Here is a 16,390-nt window from a genome sequence, read left to right on the forward strand (position 1 = left end):
ATCCCTAAGATGTGATTAAAACACAGGGACCTTTCTTGCCTGTGAACTTTGGCCGTCTCAGGACTCAGGTCCTACGGCTTCCTGCCTCTGCAGCATCTGCATCCAGATGTGGAAATTTCAAACGTGACCTGACCCCATGCCCCCCCCCCCCCGGCATCCCTCTCTGCCCCCTTCTTCCCTGTCTTCTTGTTTGGAAAGCCCGTGTTTTCTGGTGCTTGGGCCAAACCTGGGGGCAGGAAGCATCTGTCTCTTTTTCCACACCCTCCCGTGACCTCCGGTCTGACTTGGAGTCCAGGCATTTCCAGAGGCCGCGGGGTGCTCTCAGAGGTCCCTGTGTCTCCCAGGTCTTCTCCTCTCCCTGGCTCCACCCCCTCTGGTCACAGTGGTCCCTTAGACGTTCTTTGAACCAGCTGGGATGCTTCTGCCTCAGGGATTTGTCCTTTCTGTTCCCGCTGCCCAGAATGTTCCCAGACAGCTGCAGGCTCTGTCCTCCACACCCTCCCTGTGCGTTCTTCTCCCTGGGCCTTTGTTGATGACTCTAAAACTGCAATTCCCTTCCATTATTTTTCTGCATCACCTGCCCCCTCCCTCCATAGAATGAAATCTTCCAGAGAGCAGGGATTTTTTTTTTTTTTTGTGCTTATAATAGTAGTAGGTTCCAATTAGACCAATAATATTATTTGAATGAGCAATTTAACTTTTTTTTTTGTACTGGGGATTAAACCCAGGGGCACTTAACCATTGAGTCAGATCCCTACCCATTTTTTTTTTTTTTTTTGCATTTTATTTAGGGACAGGTTCTTGCTGAGTTGCTTAGGGCCTTGCTAAATTTCGAAGTCTGGCTTTGAACTTTCAATCCTCCTGCCTCAGCCTCCTGAGCCTCTGGGATTATAGGCATGCGCTACCATGCCAACTTGAATAAGGGGATTTATCCAATAAGAGAGTATAACGATTGCTGCAAATGGCCCTCCCATCTTTCTTCTCCTATTTTCATAGAATTGAATGATTAAGACTCTTAAAATCAATTGGAAAGGATATATAGGAATATCCAGTGGATATTTGAGGAGCAATTGTTCCTCAAAGTGTTAAACAGAATTATCATATGACCTGGGAATTCCACTCCTAGGTGTCGGCCCAGGAGAGCTGAAGATGCATGTTTGTGTGAAAAGTTGAACCAAGTCCATAAATGTTGGGCTGGGAGGTAGCCCGGTGGTAGTGTTTGTATAGTGTGCTCAAGGCCTGGGGTTCAGTCCCCAGCACTGTAAAGAAAAAAACAACAAGTATCATAACAATATTAGTTATCATCTCTGAAAAGTGGAAATCTAGATGTTTAACCCAAACAGGTGACTGGCTGAGTAGAATGTGGTCACCCACATGACGGGGCATTGCGCAGCCATCACCCAGTCTGAAGAACCCACCCCTGCCGCCGCGTGGATAGACCCTGAACCAGACCCTGAAGGGAGGAGCCACACACAGAAGGTCAGAGGGTCTGACTCCATTCCTAGGAGATGTCTGGAATAGGCCGATTCATAGGGACAGCAAGCAGATCCGTGGTGGCTGGGCTGGAAAGGGGGCCAGGGAAGTGGCTACCAGGGGGTAGGGTGTTTCTTTGGGGGGTGATAAAAATGTTTCAAACTAGAGTGTAGGTGGTTGCCCAGTCTTGTGAATGTATGAAGAACACTGAGCTGTCCTCTCTGAAAAGGCGAATTTGATGGTATGCGAAGGGTCCTCGGTGGCAAACGATCAGAGAGCAAGAGAACAACGGGAGAGTCCTGGGAGGAGGTCCGGGTGGCGTTGGAGGCGAACCTTAATGCTCGGGACTCTCGCAGGGTCTTTTTGACCCTCCAGTCCACAGAATGAAGAGAAAGAAAAAGATAGTTTTAAGAAGTAACAGGCACCCAGAGGAGAGCAGAAAGCAGCTCTGGATGGCAGGAAGGGGGGGCGGGAGACCCAGGCGGGCAGGGAGTCCCACCTGGGCCGGAACCTGGGGCAGGGGAAGGAGCAGGTGCTCCAGAGCTGAGCCAGGTCTCCCGGGGTAGGTTTCGGGAGCACGAGGGACATGCGCTTGGCCGGGGTGTGTTTGGGGAACAGAAACGTCAGTGTGGCCTGGTCACATGCTTCAGAGGGGGCTGCTGGGGCAGCCTGGGAGGATTTCATCAGCTCCTGGGGCGAAATTGCTGGGGAAGGAGGGTGACCCGTCCAGGACCACGAGGCTGGCAAACACCTGCAGTTCAGGGGAGGCGGGGGCAGGGGGTCTCTCAGCCCAGGTGGGCAACGCAGGGAGACTCCATCTTGAAACAACAGTGTGACCCCCCAGGACCTGGCTGATTTGGTATGTGACAATGACATTGCTTAAAACTCTATGTTTGTTGGGTTGTTAAGAATGAGCCCTGTGAATATTACCCTCCGCCTGACTTTTCTCTTTGGGACTTGCCTCTTTTCGTTCTTCATCGTTTTCCAAATGGGGGTGTCACTGTTTCTCCTTGTACACATTATTTGTAAAGAGCCAGGATATTCATCACTTTCGGGGGAATTCATTCAAGTTTTCCTTCCAGTTCTTTTCTTTTTCAGTTTTTTTTTTTTTTATAGTGGTGTGTCCAAGTGTTCTATTTATATAGAGTTGTGTTTATTGGCTTTTTTTCTGTGTGATATCTTCTATTAATTTTAAATTTAAGAAGCTCTTCCTCTCATCAGCCCCAGAGATTTTATAAAGATTCATTTCCTTTTTCTTTCTTTCCTTTTTTTTTTTTTTTTTTGGGTACTGGGAATAGAACCAGGAGTGCTTTACCATTGAGCCATGTCCAGCCCTTTTTATTTATTTTTTGTTTGGGAACAGGGTCTCACTAAGTTGCTTAGAGCCTTGCTAAATTGCTGAGGCTGACCTTGAACTTGCCCAGCCTCCTGCTTCAGCCTCCCGAGCCTCTAGGATTTGGGGCATGCCTCACCACACCTGGCTATTTCACTTCCACTTTCTTTCTTTAAACCCTAACCCTAACCCTAATGTTTGCCTCTTTTCCTGCCCTGGATGGACCCGCGCGGCTGGTGCTGCTGCTCTCTGCTTCCTTCTTCACCTATCTCTGAAGACTTTTGTGGGTTATGAAATTATTAGACAGAGCAGCTCTGTTTTTAGGCTATTTATTCTGTTTTAATGATAGGTTTATCTATTCTTGCTAGATTTCTGAGCTGATTTCTGTATTATAGCCTGATAGTGGGTTAGCATCTGGCAGGGAAACCCTTCACCACTCTTCCTTATTTTATTTTTCTTTCAGGGTTTTTATTTTATTTTTAATTACATTTGGTGTTGGTGTCTTATAATCACACAGAATAGTGGGATTCATTGAGACGTCTGCACAAGAACATAAGGCACTTTCCCTCCACCAGTGCCTCCCCTTTCCCTCCCCTCTGCTCGCCCCTATACCCTTCCTCTACTCTACCGGCCTCCCTTTTACCATTACTGATTTAAAATATCCCCAAATTCTTACCTGTTTACCCCTTCAGATCATCTCTGGTGTACACACACATACCCACATACTCACACACACACACACAGACACACACACACACACACTTGTGCTAGAGATGATCTGATTAAACATAAATGTATATATACATAAACTAGAATTATCTGAAAGAAGTTCTGGGGTTTAAAATGTATCATTATTGTCATTATTGTTTTGGTACTGGGGATGGGACCCAGGGGTGCTCTATCACTGGGCTACATCCCAACCCTTTTCACTTTTTTTTATTTTGAGACAAGGTCTTGCTAAGTTGCCCAGGCTGGCCTGGGACTTGTGATCTTTTTGCCTCCGTCACTGTCTATGATAGCCTTAAAAGTTGTTGTTGTTGTTTTATAAAGAATAGTTAAGAGCTTTCATTCCAATAGTTAATAATACAGTGTTTGTTTGTCAAAATAGAAACTGAAATCGAGTAGACCAAACAGTGGATTAGTAATTGTGTATTGAAGGCAAAAAAAAAAAAAAAAAAAAGGGTTTCCATGGCACCAAATAAACCAGTTCTGAGGTTTTTCCCCAAGATAAATTTAAGGGCTCCAGATTCCTCAGTGTTTATCAGAATTTATGGAAGAAAAGAGTCAAGGTCGTCTTTTCACGGTTGTCTTTTCACGCCATGAAAAGAAGATGGCTGCTCCGGTAGCATGGGTCTAGAATGATCCACCCTCCCAGCTCGCACTGGGGGCACCAGACCCCACGTGTCCGAGAGGGCACAAGAGGGAGCAGGTGCTGGGGAAAGGCTGGGGCTCTGGCCCCTCATGATGGTCGTGAGTATAAAGCCTGGGAGGAGAGTGGGGCCACTGTGGCCCGCCAGCCCGTCCTCTGGGTGACCTTGTAAGCACAAGCACAACATGCTGCTATGGAATGCAGGTGACCCAAAGACTAAACATCACAGGGCCTATCGTGACCATGCAGAGTTGATGGAGCTTTGTATTGTCACCACTCTCAAGTTCCCAAGGAAAAACAGCAGATTTGATGGACAGATGTTCAGGCTGAGACGGGGAAGCCCACAGCATGTCCCTTCTGCATGTCCAGCTGCTCTCCTTAAGTATTTTAAACTATTTTTAAAAATGCGCTGACACTGGGCACAGTGGTGCTCGCTTGTAATTTTATCTACTTGGGAGGCTGAGGCAGGAGGATTGCAAAATTGAGGCCAGCCAGCCTGGGCTACTTTGTTAGACCCTGTTTTTTTTTTTTTTTTTTCTTTAATTTGTAGGTTGTAGATGGACACAGTACCTTTATTTTACTTGTTTATTTTTATGTGGTGCTGAGGATGGAACCCAGTGCCTCACGCATGATGCCATGCAAGTGCTCTGCCACTGAGTTACAGCCTCAGCCCCATTAGACCCTGTCATAATATTAAAAAAATAAAAAAGACTGGGGTGCTCAGTGGTAGAGCACCCCTGGGTTTTGCCCCCAGTACCAGAAAAAAGGGAAAAAGAGAAAAAGAAGAAGAAAGTAAAGAAAAAGCTCCCTCTGAGTTCAGGTTAAAACCCAAATACCAAATCAATTTTTTTTTTTTTTTTGGTACTGGGGATTGAACCCCAGGGTGCTTAACCACTGAGCCACACCCCCAGCCATTTTTTATACTTTATTTAGAGACAGGGTCCCACTGAGTTGCTTAGAGCCTCCCTAAGTTGCTGAGGCTGGCTTTGAACATGTGATCCTCCTGCCTCAGCCTCCTGAGCTGCTTAGGGTCTCACAGCTGCTGAGGCTGGCTTTGAACTTGCAATTCTCAGCCTCCCAAGCTGCTGGGATTACAGGTGTGCACCCAGCCCAACTTTTTTAAGAATTTTAAAAAATAGCACATGTACCTAAATGTGCATAAAATATCAATGTCCAGGTTAACAAATTATCATAAAGTACACACCAAGGTCTCTGGTTGGGGTGCTGTTTGTTGAGGTCTTTGATAGACAATCCTTCCCAGAGAGGGGAAGTTCTTTATTTTGCTAAGTGTTCTTAGATAATCATAAATGGGTGTTGAATTCTGCCAAGTACTTTTCCCTTAGATGAGTGAATGGTCTTCTTCCCTTACTCCACTAGTGACACATATTGCATGTACTGATTTTCTAATATTAAAACAATTTGCTGCCAGGTGTGGTGGCACACACCTGTAATACAAGGGATTCAGGAAGCTGAGGCAGGAGGGGCACAAGTTCAAGGCCAGCCTGAGCTACTTAGTGAGGCTTTAAGCAACTTAGTGAGTTCCTGTCTCAAAATAAAATATAAAAAGGGCTGAGGATGTGGCTCAGTGGTTAGATGCCTCTGGGTTTACTCCCTGGTACCAAACAAAACAAAACAAAACAAAACAAAATAACAAACAATTTTATTTTCTTGGTATAAGTCAACTTGGCAGGAATGTATCATTCTTTTTATATAGCACTGGGTTTAGTTGGCTGGTTTTTTTTTTTTGTTTGTTTCGGACTTTTGCATTTATGTTCACAACTAATATTTGCCTATAATATTTTTTTCTCTTCTTTCTCTTCCTCCTCCTCCTCCTTCTCCTCCTCCTCCTCCTTTTTCTTCTCCCTACCCCCTTCTTTTTTTGTCATACTGCGGATGGAGCCAGGGCCTCACATATGCTAGGCAAACACTCTACAGTGAGCTACATTCCCAGCCCTTTTTATTTTATTTTAGGACAGAGTCTCACTAAGTTGCTGAGGCTGGCCTTGAACTTGTGATCCTCCTACCTCAGCCTCCTGAGTCTTGAGGATCACAGGCCTGATCTTCCTGCCAGGCTTCATGTTTCTTTCTCCCACTGCCTTTATCAATTAGGTTTGCTAATCTCACTAGATGGATTCAGGGTCGCTTCATCTTTTCCTGTGTCCCAGAATTTTCTGTGCAAGTCAGCCATGATACCTTCCTTACATCTTTGGTAGGTAGAGTTGCACAGGCCTGGAGTTTCTTCTGGGAGAAGTTTAAAACAATCAGTTTGATTTATTGGAATAGCTTGGGGATTGTTTAGGTTTTCCACTTCTTTTGTGCAAGGAGTTTTTTTTTTTTTTAGAAATTGTTTATTCAATCTAAAATTTCAAATATCTTGGCATAACAGTTTATATATCCTTTTACTGTCTTTCTAAATTATTATTACTTTTGTTATTGTCTGTTTAATCTGTGTAGGATGTGCAGGATATTGCCCTTTTCATTCCTGATATTGATTACATAGCTCTTCCCTGTTTCTATCATGAATTTCTTGCTAGTTTTTTTTTTTGAATGTAGGTTTTGTTGATCTTCTCAGTTATATGTTTGTTTTCTATTTGATTAAACTTTGTTCTTATCTTTATTCTTTCCTTCCATTTGCTTCTTTTCTTCTTACTCCTATTTTTTAGTCTAATTGACATAGATGTTTAGCTTATTCAATTTAAACCCTTTTTGTTTTATAATATATGCACTTAGTGCCATAAAACAACTTTAAGCATAATTTAGATGCAGCCCATGAGACTCTTTTAAGTTGAGGTATAATTTACAGATACTGAAATACATAGAGAGTAAAAGTATAGTTCTGAGTTTTGTAACTCACACTTCTAGCAAGATACAGGATATTTCCATCACCCAGAAAGTTACTTCCCTGCCCAGCCAGTCCTTCCCCCTGTGAAGCACAGTTGTGATCTTTACCACCACAGATCAATCTGCCTGATGTGTTCACATATGGGATCAGAAAGTGTCTTCGTCTCTGTGTCAATCTTTCAGCCGGCATGTCTGTGATGCCCTCCGTGCACTACTAGAAACAAAGTCAAAGGAACTGAAAACCCTTGTTCACAAAAAGAGCAGCAGGTGCACTTTTGTAGTGCATGGGAATCCTGGCTGCGTGGTGTCTTTTTCCATCTTGTATTGTCAGTCTTAAGTTTTAGATACGTGGTGGGTTTCAGGCAGTTTTAATTATTGCAGTTTTAATTTGCATTGTAGATGGCTAGTGATGTCTTTATTTATGTGTCCTGGGCCATCCATAAGCTTTCTTTCTGAAGTGTCTGTTTAAATTTTCTACATTAAAACAAATAAAAAACCCCAGGCTGTTTGTTTTCATTATTATTTCCTTCCATTTGCTTCTTCTCTTCTTACTCCTATTCTTTATCTAACCATTGACATAGATGTTTAGCTCATTCAATTTAAACCATTTTTGTTTTATAATATAGGCACTTATGTGTTCTGGACGTAGTGTTTTTGCAGATACAAATATATTATATATAAATATTTGTTTTTTTTTAGGTTTAAGTGAACACAGTATCTTTTATTTTACATTTATGTGGTGCTGAGGATGGAACCCAGTGCCTCATGCATGCTAGGCAAGCGCTCTACCACTGAGCCACACCCCAGCCCCAGATACAAATATATTTTATATGAAAACTTTGGATTGCATCAGAATCTCTTGCAAAGCCAGATTTCAGAGATGGAGACAGAGCTGCCCCACTAGATAAGTGCCTGCTGGGAGCAGAGATGGGGCTGCGCACCTGAGTCTGCTCTCTGCGAGGCCCGGAGGGGACTCACCAAGGAAAAGATACTGAACTTTTTGAGGAAAGGTGAATTTTCGAGCTTTCTTTGTTAATCATGAAAAAACTTCTGCATCGCAAGAGAAAGACAACGGTAAGCAAAATGGTCAAAGGAAATGATGCACCCGAAAATAATTCCCAGAAAATAGAAGTACCTCTGCAAATTGTTCCAGAAAACAAAATTTGAGACGCGGGGAGGAAGTCCTTTAAAAAACTTGATTTGAGAGCTGGGGTTGTGGCTCAGTGGTAGAGTGCGCTCGCCTAGCACATGCAAGGCCCTGGTTTTGATCCTCAGACCACCTAAAAATACAATAAATGTATTGTGTAACTACAACTAAAAAATTATATATATATATATATATATATATATATATATATTTAAGTTGTAGTTGGACACAATATTTTATTTATTTATTTTTATGTGGTGCTGAGGATGGAACCCAGGGCCTCCTATGCGCTAGGCGAGCGCTCTACCACTGAGCCACAATCTAGCCCCCCCCCAAAAAAATTTGATTTGATTGCAGAACATATAAAAATGTATGAAGACTCATTATATTTTATTTATAAGACAGAAACAATATATTGTGTGATTCTATTGGCCTAGAAATAGAAGTAGATTAGTAGCTACTGGGGGCTGAGAGATAGGGGTAAGAGAAACAAGTGCTAATGAGATGAGATTTTTTTTAAAAAGTTTTTTTAGTTATTGACAGACCTTTATCTTATTTGTTTATACACAATGCTGAGAATCGAACCCAGTACCTCACACATGCCAGGCAAGTGCGCTACTGCTGAGCCCCAGCCCCAGCCTCGAGATGAGATTTCTTTGAGGGCTGAGAAAAATGCTCAGGAATCAGATCGTGGTGATGGTTGTGAGTGCTCTAAAAGCTGAGTTGTGGACCTTAAAATGCTACGTAACAAAACTGGCTGCAGTGGCACACACGTGTAATCCCAGCGACTCCGGAGGCTGAAGCTGGAGGATCACACACTCAAGGCCAGCCTTAGCAACTTACTGAATCCTGTCTCAAAACAAAACAAAACAAAAAGCAGGACATGATGTAGCTCAGTGGTAGAATATTCCTGGGTTTATTCACTAGGACTGATGGGAGGTAGCAGTGAAAAAACCTAAAAGGACCAATAATTGTAGGAAAAAAAATTAAGTTATCAAAGACTTTGTCCCAATAGAGGCTCTTTTGCCAGATAGGCTCTAAAGAAACAAAAATTCATTTGCTCCATTTATATTCTCTTTCCAGAGCATAAAAGATGGAAATCTGTCAGATTCATCTTGAGAAAATAGTGTGTCTCTAATATCAAACCTTCACAAAGTTATTGAAAAGAATCTTGCATGTGAGTGCAGGGCCAAGAGCCCACAGTGACATCTGAAGCACTTTGTGTGGCCTGTGCCTGATTGCTATTACTTCTGATGAAGCTGGGGGTTTAAAAAGTGAGAATGTTTACACAAAATTTTTGGCTCCTCCAGAAAAAAGAAAAGGTGTGATATTGCAGCGTCCGTCTCCTCTGCAGGGACCACGGGCTGAAGTGGAATGGGGCTGTGCGGGCCTGGATCTTTGCCCTCCCCGTTTCCCTGGGCCTCCCCGTTTCCCTGGGCTCCCCACTTCCCTCGTCTCCTTGATGCCATGGCTTAGTGTCATTTGCCATTTTAAACAATCATTTTTGTAAAGAAACATCTAATCATATCCCAGATCTTTTGAAGAGGAGAAAATGGAAGAACAAATACGGAGAAGGTGTATTTTAGTGGTTGCCTTACTGTGAGGCTGGGGTAATCAGACAGTGTGGGACTGGCATAAGGATGGACAATAGATCAGTGGATCACAAGGGGAAAACCCACACAAAACTCACAAATTTGCTATTTGACAGACACCAAGACAACTCAGTGGAGAAGATGGGATCTGGGTGTTCCAGAGCACGTGGAGACCAGCTTCACAGCTCTGGTCGACTTCCAAGGCCTTCATCCACGCAGGCTCCCTGCAGAGCTCTGGAGGCCCCGAGACCCCCAGAACAGCCCCTGCTCAGCCGCCTGGTATGGCTGCTCGGCGAGACGTCCTGAGGGCCATGGTGCTTGGTGGAGGCAGCAGCAGGTGCCGTGGGCCCGGATCCTGCTGCTTCCTCCCCTCCAGACCAGCACAACACAGAGATGGCCACAAAGGGACACCCCTTAAAATGTACAGATTCACTGGTCATCAGAGGCAGAGAGAGGTGAAGGACAGGAAGCCATCCTTGCTGTGCCGCCATGTTTGTTTCTTGAGAGAGCTGGGGTTGTGCTCACTAGTGATCTTCCTGGAGCCTTTGACCCAGCAGTGTGTTAAGTATGCAGGTCCGACTCGGGGAAGGTGGGTTCTTTCCTTGACTTGGGAACTCTTCCAGGTGCAGGACACTGTGGCAATGCCCTTGGGGTGGGAAGTGACAGCTATATGGATCTGTGTTTTCCAGGCTATTCCGCTGCACAGAATGAAGTCACTGGTCCAAAGACAACGAGTGGCCCAGAGCGGGGCTCACTGACCGTGCAGTGTAATTATACCTCAGGCTGGAAGACCCACAAGAAGTACTGGTGTCGAGGAGCTGTTTGGAGTAGCTGCAAAACCCTTGTTAAAACCACTGGGTCAGAGCAGGAGGTGAAGAAAGACCGTGTGTCCATCAGGGATGATCAGGAAAACCTCACGTTCATGGTGACCATGGAGGACCTCAGGAGAGATGACGCTGACATTTACTGGTGTGCAATTGAGAGGGTTGGATCTGACCATGGGTTTTCAGTTGATGTGACCATTGATCCAGGTAAGAGTGTGTTGATGTGTCCCTGAGGTCCCACTGAAGTGAATGGTCCGTTATTCAGAGTGACCTGTCACAGAGGGGCTTGAATCCCGAGGTCTCACAGAATCCTGAGTGAACACTTGGGGTTGGCCAGGGGTGGGGCTTCTTTAAAAGCCCCGGATCCTGGAACCTCCTCCAGGAAGTCAGCCAGAGCAGACTCTCTTTTCCCTCTGCACAGCTCAGTCCTGAACCTACGCCAATAAAGGTCAAGGTGATGGTCCCCAGATTCAGCCCTTGGTCTGGGAGACCTGCTACTGCTTTCCTGGGACCTCAGTGTGCAGGGGTGCCCTGCTCTTTGGGGTGCTCTGGGCGGGGCCTGGACAGGTGCTGTTCTCACCCCCCTCCGTATCCACCCTGGGGGAGAAGAAGCCCTGTGGAGCCTGGTGTGTTGGTCTGACTCCTGAGCCCAGAGAGGCCTTCACAGACGGCTGCGTTCCTGCTGCTGGGACCCCGCTGGGAGCTGCTCATACCTTTGGCTTACTGAGGGTCGTCCTAAGTCCTCCAGAAAGCGGGCGCTGCTGGAGGCTCCAGGGTCCCGAGGCCTGGGTTTGAAGGCGTTTCCTGTTGACTCTGCTGCTCGGACCCTGGACAGGCGGCACCAGCTGGCAGGGCTCTGGGGGCACAAAGGAGCACCACAGTCACCTGAGCCCAGGCCTGGAACCTCTGGGGCGTGTTCTGGTGGCACAGTGGGCAGCAGGCATTGTCTCTCAGAATCCTGACAATGCCCAGGAGGAAGGTGTCCCCATTATCGAATCTTCATAACTTACCTGAAGTGGAGGCCTTCCAGAACATTCTGATTTTGTTCAGGGTTGGTCTTGATCTTAGAAGTCTTCAATCTAGGGTATACGTTAGCCCCTGTACTAGTCCCTCAGGCTCCTGGGTCCTTGCTGAATGGAGAAGGCCAAGGGAGCCACTGCCTGAGGCACTGTTATAAGCAGAGGGTTGTTTAAGGTTTAGCTGAGCCCCAGTTGTCCTTGTCCTGAAGCTCTTCCTGGGGACCCTCTGACCCTTCCTCTCCCAGAGATCGGGGGATATGAGCGGTTCAGGATCCAGCCCTTCCACCCAGGCATCTCCAGCAAGGGGGGCCACGCTATCTGCAGGCTCGGAGCCAGGGGCAAGGCTGGGGGCTGGCAGGAGGAGTAGTGTGTGATCTGTTTGTATGTCAAGCACCAACTACAGCGTCCCCAACTACAACAGTCCCCAACACCTCCACCTCCACCACCAACATGTCTACAGCACCAGTCGTCGAGGAAAAGACCACCTGCCTCTCGACTCACCCTGCCACCAGGTAAGCAGGCTCTGTTACTGCGGTCCCCTGTGGCTTAGTTGGCCCAGGCTGTTCCAGTGGGGAAAGGTCCTAGGGCTTCAGGTTCCCTGGTGAGGGTGAGGACCCTGGGAGTCCTCCCGCTTGCTCTCAGCCCCTGGGAGCTGTCATCCTGGGCACAGTCTGTGGACTTACTGCTTCATCTGTTCTTGGGCCCCACGTTTACTGAATTCACTTCTACATGGCAGGCGTAGAGATGGAGCCCAGTGGGAAAGCAATGAGTAGCAGTCAGTGAGGACCGTGTGGCTGCAGTGTGTGGGCACAGGGTTTAGGACCACAGAGGCTCTTGGCCCAGTGTCCCACCTGGGAGGCTGTGGTAGGTTGGGGGACATCCTGTCTCTCCTAAATCAGTGGCACTGCCGGGCACAGCGGTATATAACTGTCATCCCAGTGGCTCGGGAGGCTGAGGCAGGAGGATCATAAGTTCAAAGCCAGCCTCAATAACTTAGCGAGGATCTCAGCAATTTAAAGAGACTCTGTCTCAAAATAAATAAAATAAAATAAAAAGGACTTGGGATGTGGCTCAGTGGTGGAGCACCCCAGGTTCAATACCTGGTTATTCCCCCCAGAAGAAAAAAAAAAACAGTAGCACGGGTAGCTCCCATCCTAGGCTCCTGGAAGCTCACGACAGGATTTCCTGCCCATGATTATGTTTTCTTTGACCTTGCCTCTGACCGCCCCATGAGGAGGAATCTTACAGAAGAGACTGAGCCTCATCACTTCCTTGATGAGGGTCACTCTGGAGCTTGGATGGAGTCTGGCCTCCAAACCCAGAGCAAGGCTCACGCTTCTCAGTGCCCTGCCCAGCCATCTGCAGTCAAAGGGCTTTCGAGAAGCCGAGAGCCTCTTTGATTTCCTCCTTTGGCTTTTCTTGACCCTTTCGACCTTGTGGCTATTTTTTAGATCTGCCAAGGTCTTCTATTGCTGGGCCCTGTCACCCAATCTCTATGGGACTCCCCAATCTCTCCACCATCAGGGACTCCCTTCTCTCCCCCCCTGTTTTGAGAGTTTTTTTTTTCTTACCAAACTGCATTTAATAAAATAGCCAAGGAGTCCCCATCTTATTAATAAAGCTTGTGTGAGTGCCACTGGAGCCTTGGACTAGTGCGAGACGGATGATTTGTTCATTTAGTCAACAAACAGCCACGGAGCGTCCATTCACACCTGTCGCTGTTTTGAGGAACACGAGGGGGTACAGGAATGAACAGAGAGTCCAGGGATCCGCCCTCAAGTTCTTCCACCTCAAGATAACTCCTGGAACCAATTAAAGTAGATATAATTAATTGACACCTGTGTCTTCATATTCCTGTGAATTCAAAGTTGAACGGGGGGGGGGGTCCTTGTATGCGCCCCTAGAGCTGCCCTAACAAGCACCACAGGCTGGGGACTTAAGGAACAGGAATTTATTTTCCTCACACTTCTGGGGCCAGGTGACCAAGACCAAGGTATCAGTCAGAAGGGCTGGTTTCTTCCAAGGTCTCGTCCTTTGCTTGTAGAAGGCCATCTTCCTCTGGGGTCTTCACGTGGCCTCCCTTTTGTGTAACTCTATGTCCTAATTTCTTCTCACAAGGACACCAGTTACACTGGATTAGGGCCCATACCAATGACATCAATGACCTCTTTAACTTTAATTACCTCCTTTTTTTTTTTTTAGTTTTGAGACAGGGTCTTGCTAAGTTGCAGAGGCTGGCCTTGATCTTGCAATCCTCCTGCCTTAGGCTCTGAGTCACTGGGATTATAGGCATGTGCCACTGTGCCTGGTGTGCCACTGGGCCTGGCTTCAATAACCTCCTTAAAGACCTTTTCTCCAACTATAGTCACATTCTGAGCACCGAAGGGAGAGTCTGTCCCATGCTTTCTTCTAGCTTCAGGTGGTTGCCAGCAATCTTTGGGGCTTCTTGGCTTGTAGCTGCATCAGTCCAACCTCTGCATCTGTGGTCACCTGGCTTCTCCCTGTGGGTGTCTGGGTCCGAATTTCCCTCATTGCCGTGACAGTCATTGGCCAGGACCCACCCTAAACAGTATGACTTCATCTTACCTTGATCACATTGGCAAAGACCCTACTTCCAAACAGGTCATGTTCACAGGCTCAAAGTGCACACAAGTTTGGGGGGACATTGTTCAGTCTAGCAGAGAGGGCAGGCATAGAAGCAGGGAGACCTGGTGGGAGCCCATTGCCCTGTGATTTCTGCTGGGCCACTAGACCTACCGACCCCTACCTTGTGAGCCCTCCTCTCCTTTATTAAAAACATCTTTGAGGGCACCCAAGAGTTTCCCTGGCTGTGAAACCAAGTCCTGCAGGCTGTGAGGTCTTCGGCCCTCCCCACCTCCAGGGCCCAGGAGAGGGCTGAGACGGAAGCCGAGCGGGGTGCACAGTCCCCTCTGTCATCCCCAGGCACCCCATCACCGAGCTCAGGATCCTCCTCCCGCTCATCTTTGCTGGGCTGATGCTTCTCCTGATGGCGGCCTCACTCCTGGCTTGGAGGATGATGAGGCGGCAGAAGAAAGGTGAGAGGCCCCTGGCCCCGTGGGGTTGGGGCTGGAGGGGTGGGGTGTGGCCAGCCTAGGAGTCTTTGCTCAGAGATCATGAAACCCTTTTCCTGCCTGGCCTTACTTCCACATTCTCACGAGTCGTGCCACTTCTCAGAATGCTTGGGCCCCAGCTCTTGCCAAACCTGCCCAACCTGGCGGGAGGGCTCACCACCTCTTCTCCTGAGTGCGTCAGCCAGGCTTAAGTCTTAAGGACACCTCAGCATCTAGATATTTGAAACTAAAAACTGGGGGGAAACCCTTTCTTCTTTTTGTCTCTGGACCACAAGGGCTGGGGGTGCTGAAGGGGGAGGATCAAAGGCAGAAAGCGGGGCTGGGTTGTGGCTCAGTGCTCAAGCGCTTGCCTGGCATGCATGAGGCACTGGGTTCGATTCTCAGCACCATGTATAAATAAATAAAGGTCCATCAACAACGAATAAAATATTAAAAATTAAAAAAAATCACAAAGAAACTCAGGAGTCAGTACTTCCCTGGAAGCCAGTCCGTGCTGTGCTGACCCCGCTGGGGGCAGCTGGGAGCAATTCTGCCTCCAGATGCGAGGAAGGGACAGGCCCTGCTGCCCAGTGACCCAAAGCCCACCTGAAGACTAACTCGATTTCACTGGGACAAACAGAAGCAGGGGCCGGGAGAGGGGGGTTGGCAGCCTGGTAGTTGCGGGAGGCAGGCACAACTTTGAGCTGAGCCTGAAGGACACACCAGGCAGAGGAATGTGGGAGTTCAGCAGAACCTCAGGGAGAAGTGACAGCCTGGGCTCAGCATTTTGCAGAAAGAAATTGAACTCCAGGGGCACCGATGGCTGGCCGGTAGGGCCACCCGAGCAGTTGATGGGCTAGTTCTCGGATGTGGGGACCCAGTGGGCTGGGTCTTCCTCTTTTTTTCAGATGGAAAGATGGAAGCTCAGAGAGGGGATGTGGCCAATGTCACCGAGTGTCATCTGAGGAGTCACAGTTAGATCTGGGTCTCCTGTCTCTGAACCTGGAGCCTCATCCACCCCCTTTCCCACCACGTTTCTCTTCTGGGCCTCTGTGGGCCTCAGGGATGGGCCTTCTGATTCTGGCTTGTTTTTGTCTTTCAGATGCGGGGCTGTCCCCAGAGCAGGTAAGAGAGTCCCTGAGGTCACACCTGAGAGACCAGCCAGCTCCTTCTCCCTCTTCGTTGTTTCCCAACTTCCAAGAGCCCTGATGTCAGACCAATCATGTACCGAAGCACCCATGCCCCCCTGGCCCCCGCAGGCCCAGAAGGATGAGAGGCCTGGAAATATCCAGAGGGGAGGAGGCCTCAGGGGCAAAGGGGGTGGGAAAGTGGGGGGCACCCGGGAGTCACTGGGAAGCGGATAGGCTCATGTCCCGGTGTGGAATAGGAGCCTGTGCCCACAAGCTGCTCAGTGACTCCGCCTGTGTCCCCTCCCCAGGCGCTGCAGCCCCTGGAGGAGGACCTCTGCTATGCCAACCTGTCCGTGCTGCAGCCCAGATCCTCCGCCAGCTCCTCCCGGAAGAAGGCCTCTGCCCAAACCTTCTCCTCGGCCCAGGCTGACCAGGAGGAAGTGGAATATGCCACCATGGTGTGTCCTTTGTGGGGACTCCCCTGGGACTGGGCGGGGCAATGTTTGGTCAGCCCCACTTTGAGGATGGGTTTTCTGGTACCTACGTGGGCCCAGCAGAGGAGGGTGGGCTGGGCCGGGCCGCAGTCGTTGC

General features: G+C 47.9%; 2 protein-coding genes across 7 annotated transcripts in view; one reads left to right on the forward strand and one right to left on the reverse strand.

Annotated features, from left to right (window-relative positions):
* The window catches only part of Rab37 (RAB37, member RAS oncogene family), a 57,948-nt gene that overhangs the window by 22,399 nt on the left and 19,159 nt on the right, over window positions 1–16,390 (reverse strand). The window lies entirely within an intron of this gene.
* The window catches only part of Cd300lf (CD300 molecule like family member f), a 108,302-nt gene that overhangs the window by 1,840 nt on the left and 90,072 nt on the right, over window positions 1–16,390 (forward strand). Inside the window, exons 1-6 of one of the 5 annotated variants that reach the window (XM_048797904.1) lie at window positions 2,164–2,332; window positions 10,445–10,786; window positions 11,844–12,110; window positions 14,542–14,654; window positions 15,772–15,794; window positions 16,108–16,257. In XM_048797904.1, the coding sequence (XP_048653861.1) occupies window positions 12,049–12,110; window positions 14,542–14,654; window positions 15,772–15,794; window positions 16,108–16,257 (348 nt within the window). In that variant the 5' untranslated portion in view covers window positions 2,164–2,332; window positions 10,445–10,786; window positions 11,844–12,048. Of the gene's footprint in view, window positions 1–2,163; window positions 2,333–10,444; window positions 10,787–11,843; window positions 12,111–14,541; window positions 14,655–15,771; window positions 15,795–16,107; window positions 16,258–16,390 lie in introns of those variants that run through there. The other 4 variants (XM_015504230.2, XM_048797902.1, XM_048797903.1 and 1 more) reach the window with 4 other exon arrangements.

The sequence above is a fragment of the Marmota marmota genome, unplaced genomic scaffold (assembly GCF_001458135.2).
Source record: "Marmota marmota marmota unplaced genomic scaffold, marMar, whole genome shotgun sequence".
NCBI lineage: Eukaryota > Metazoa > Chordata > Mammalia > Rodentia > Sciuridae > Marmota > Marmota marmota.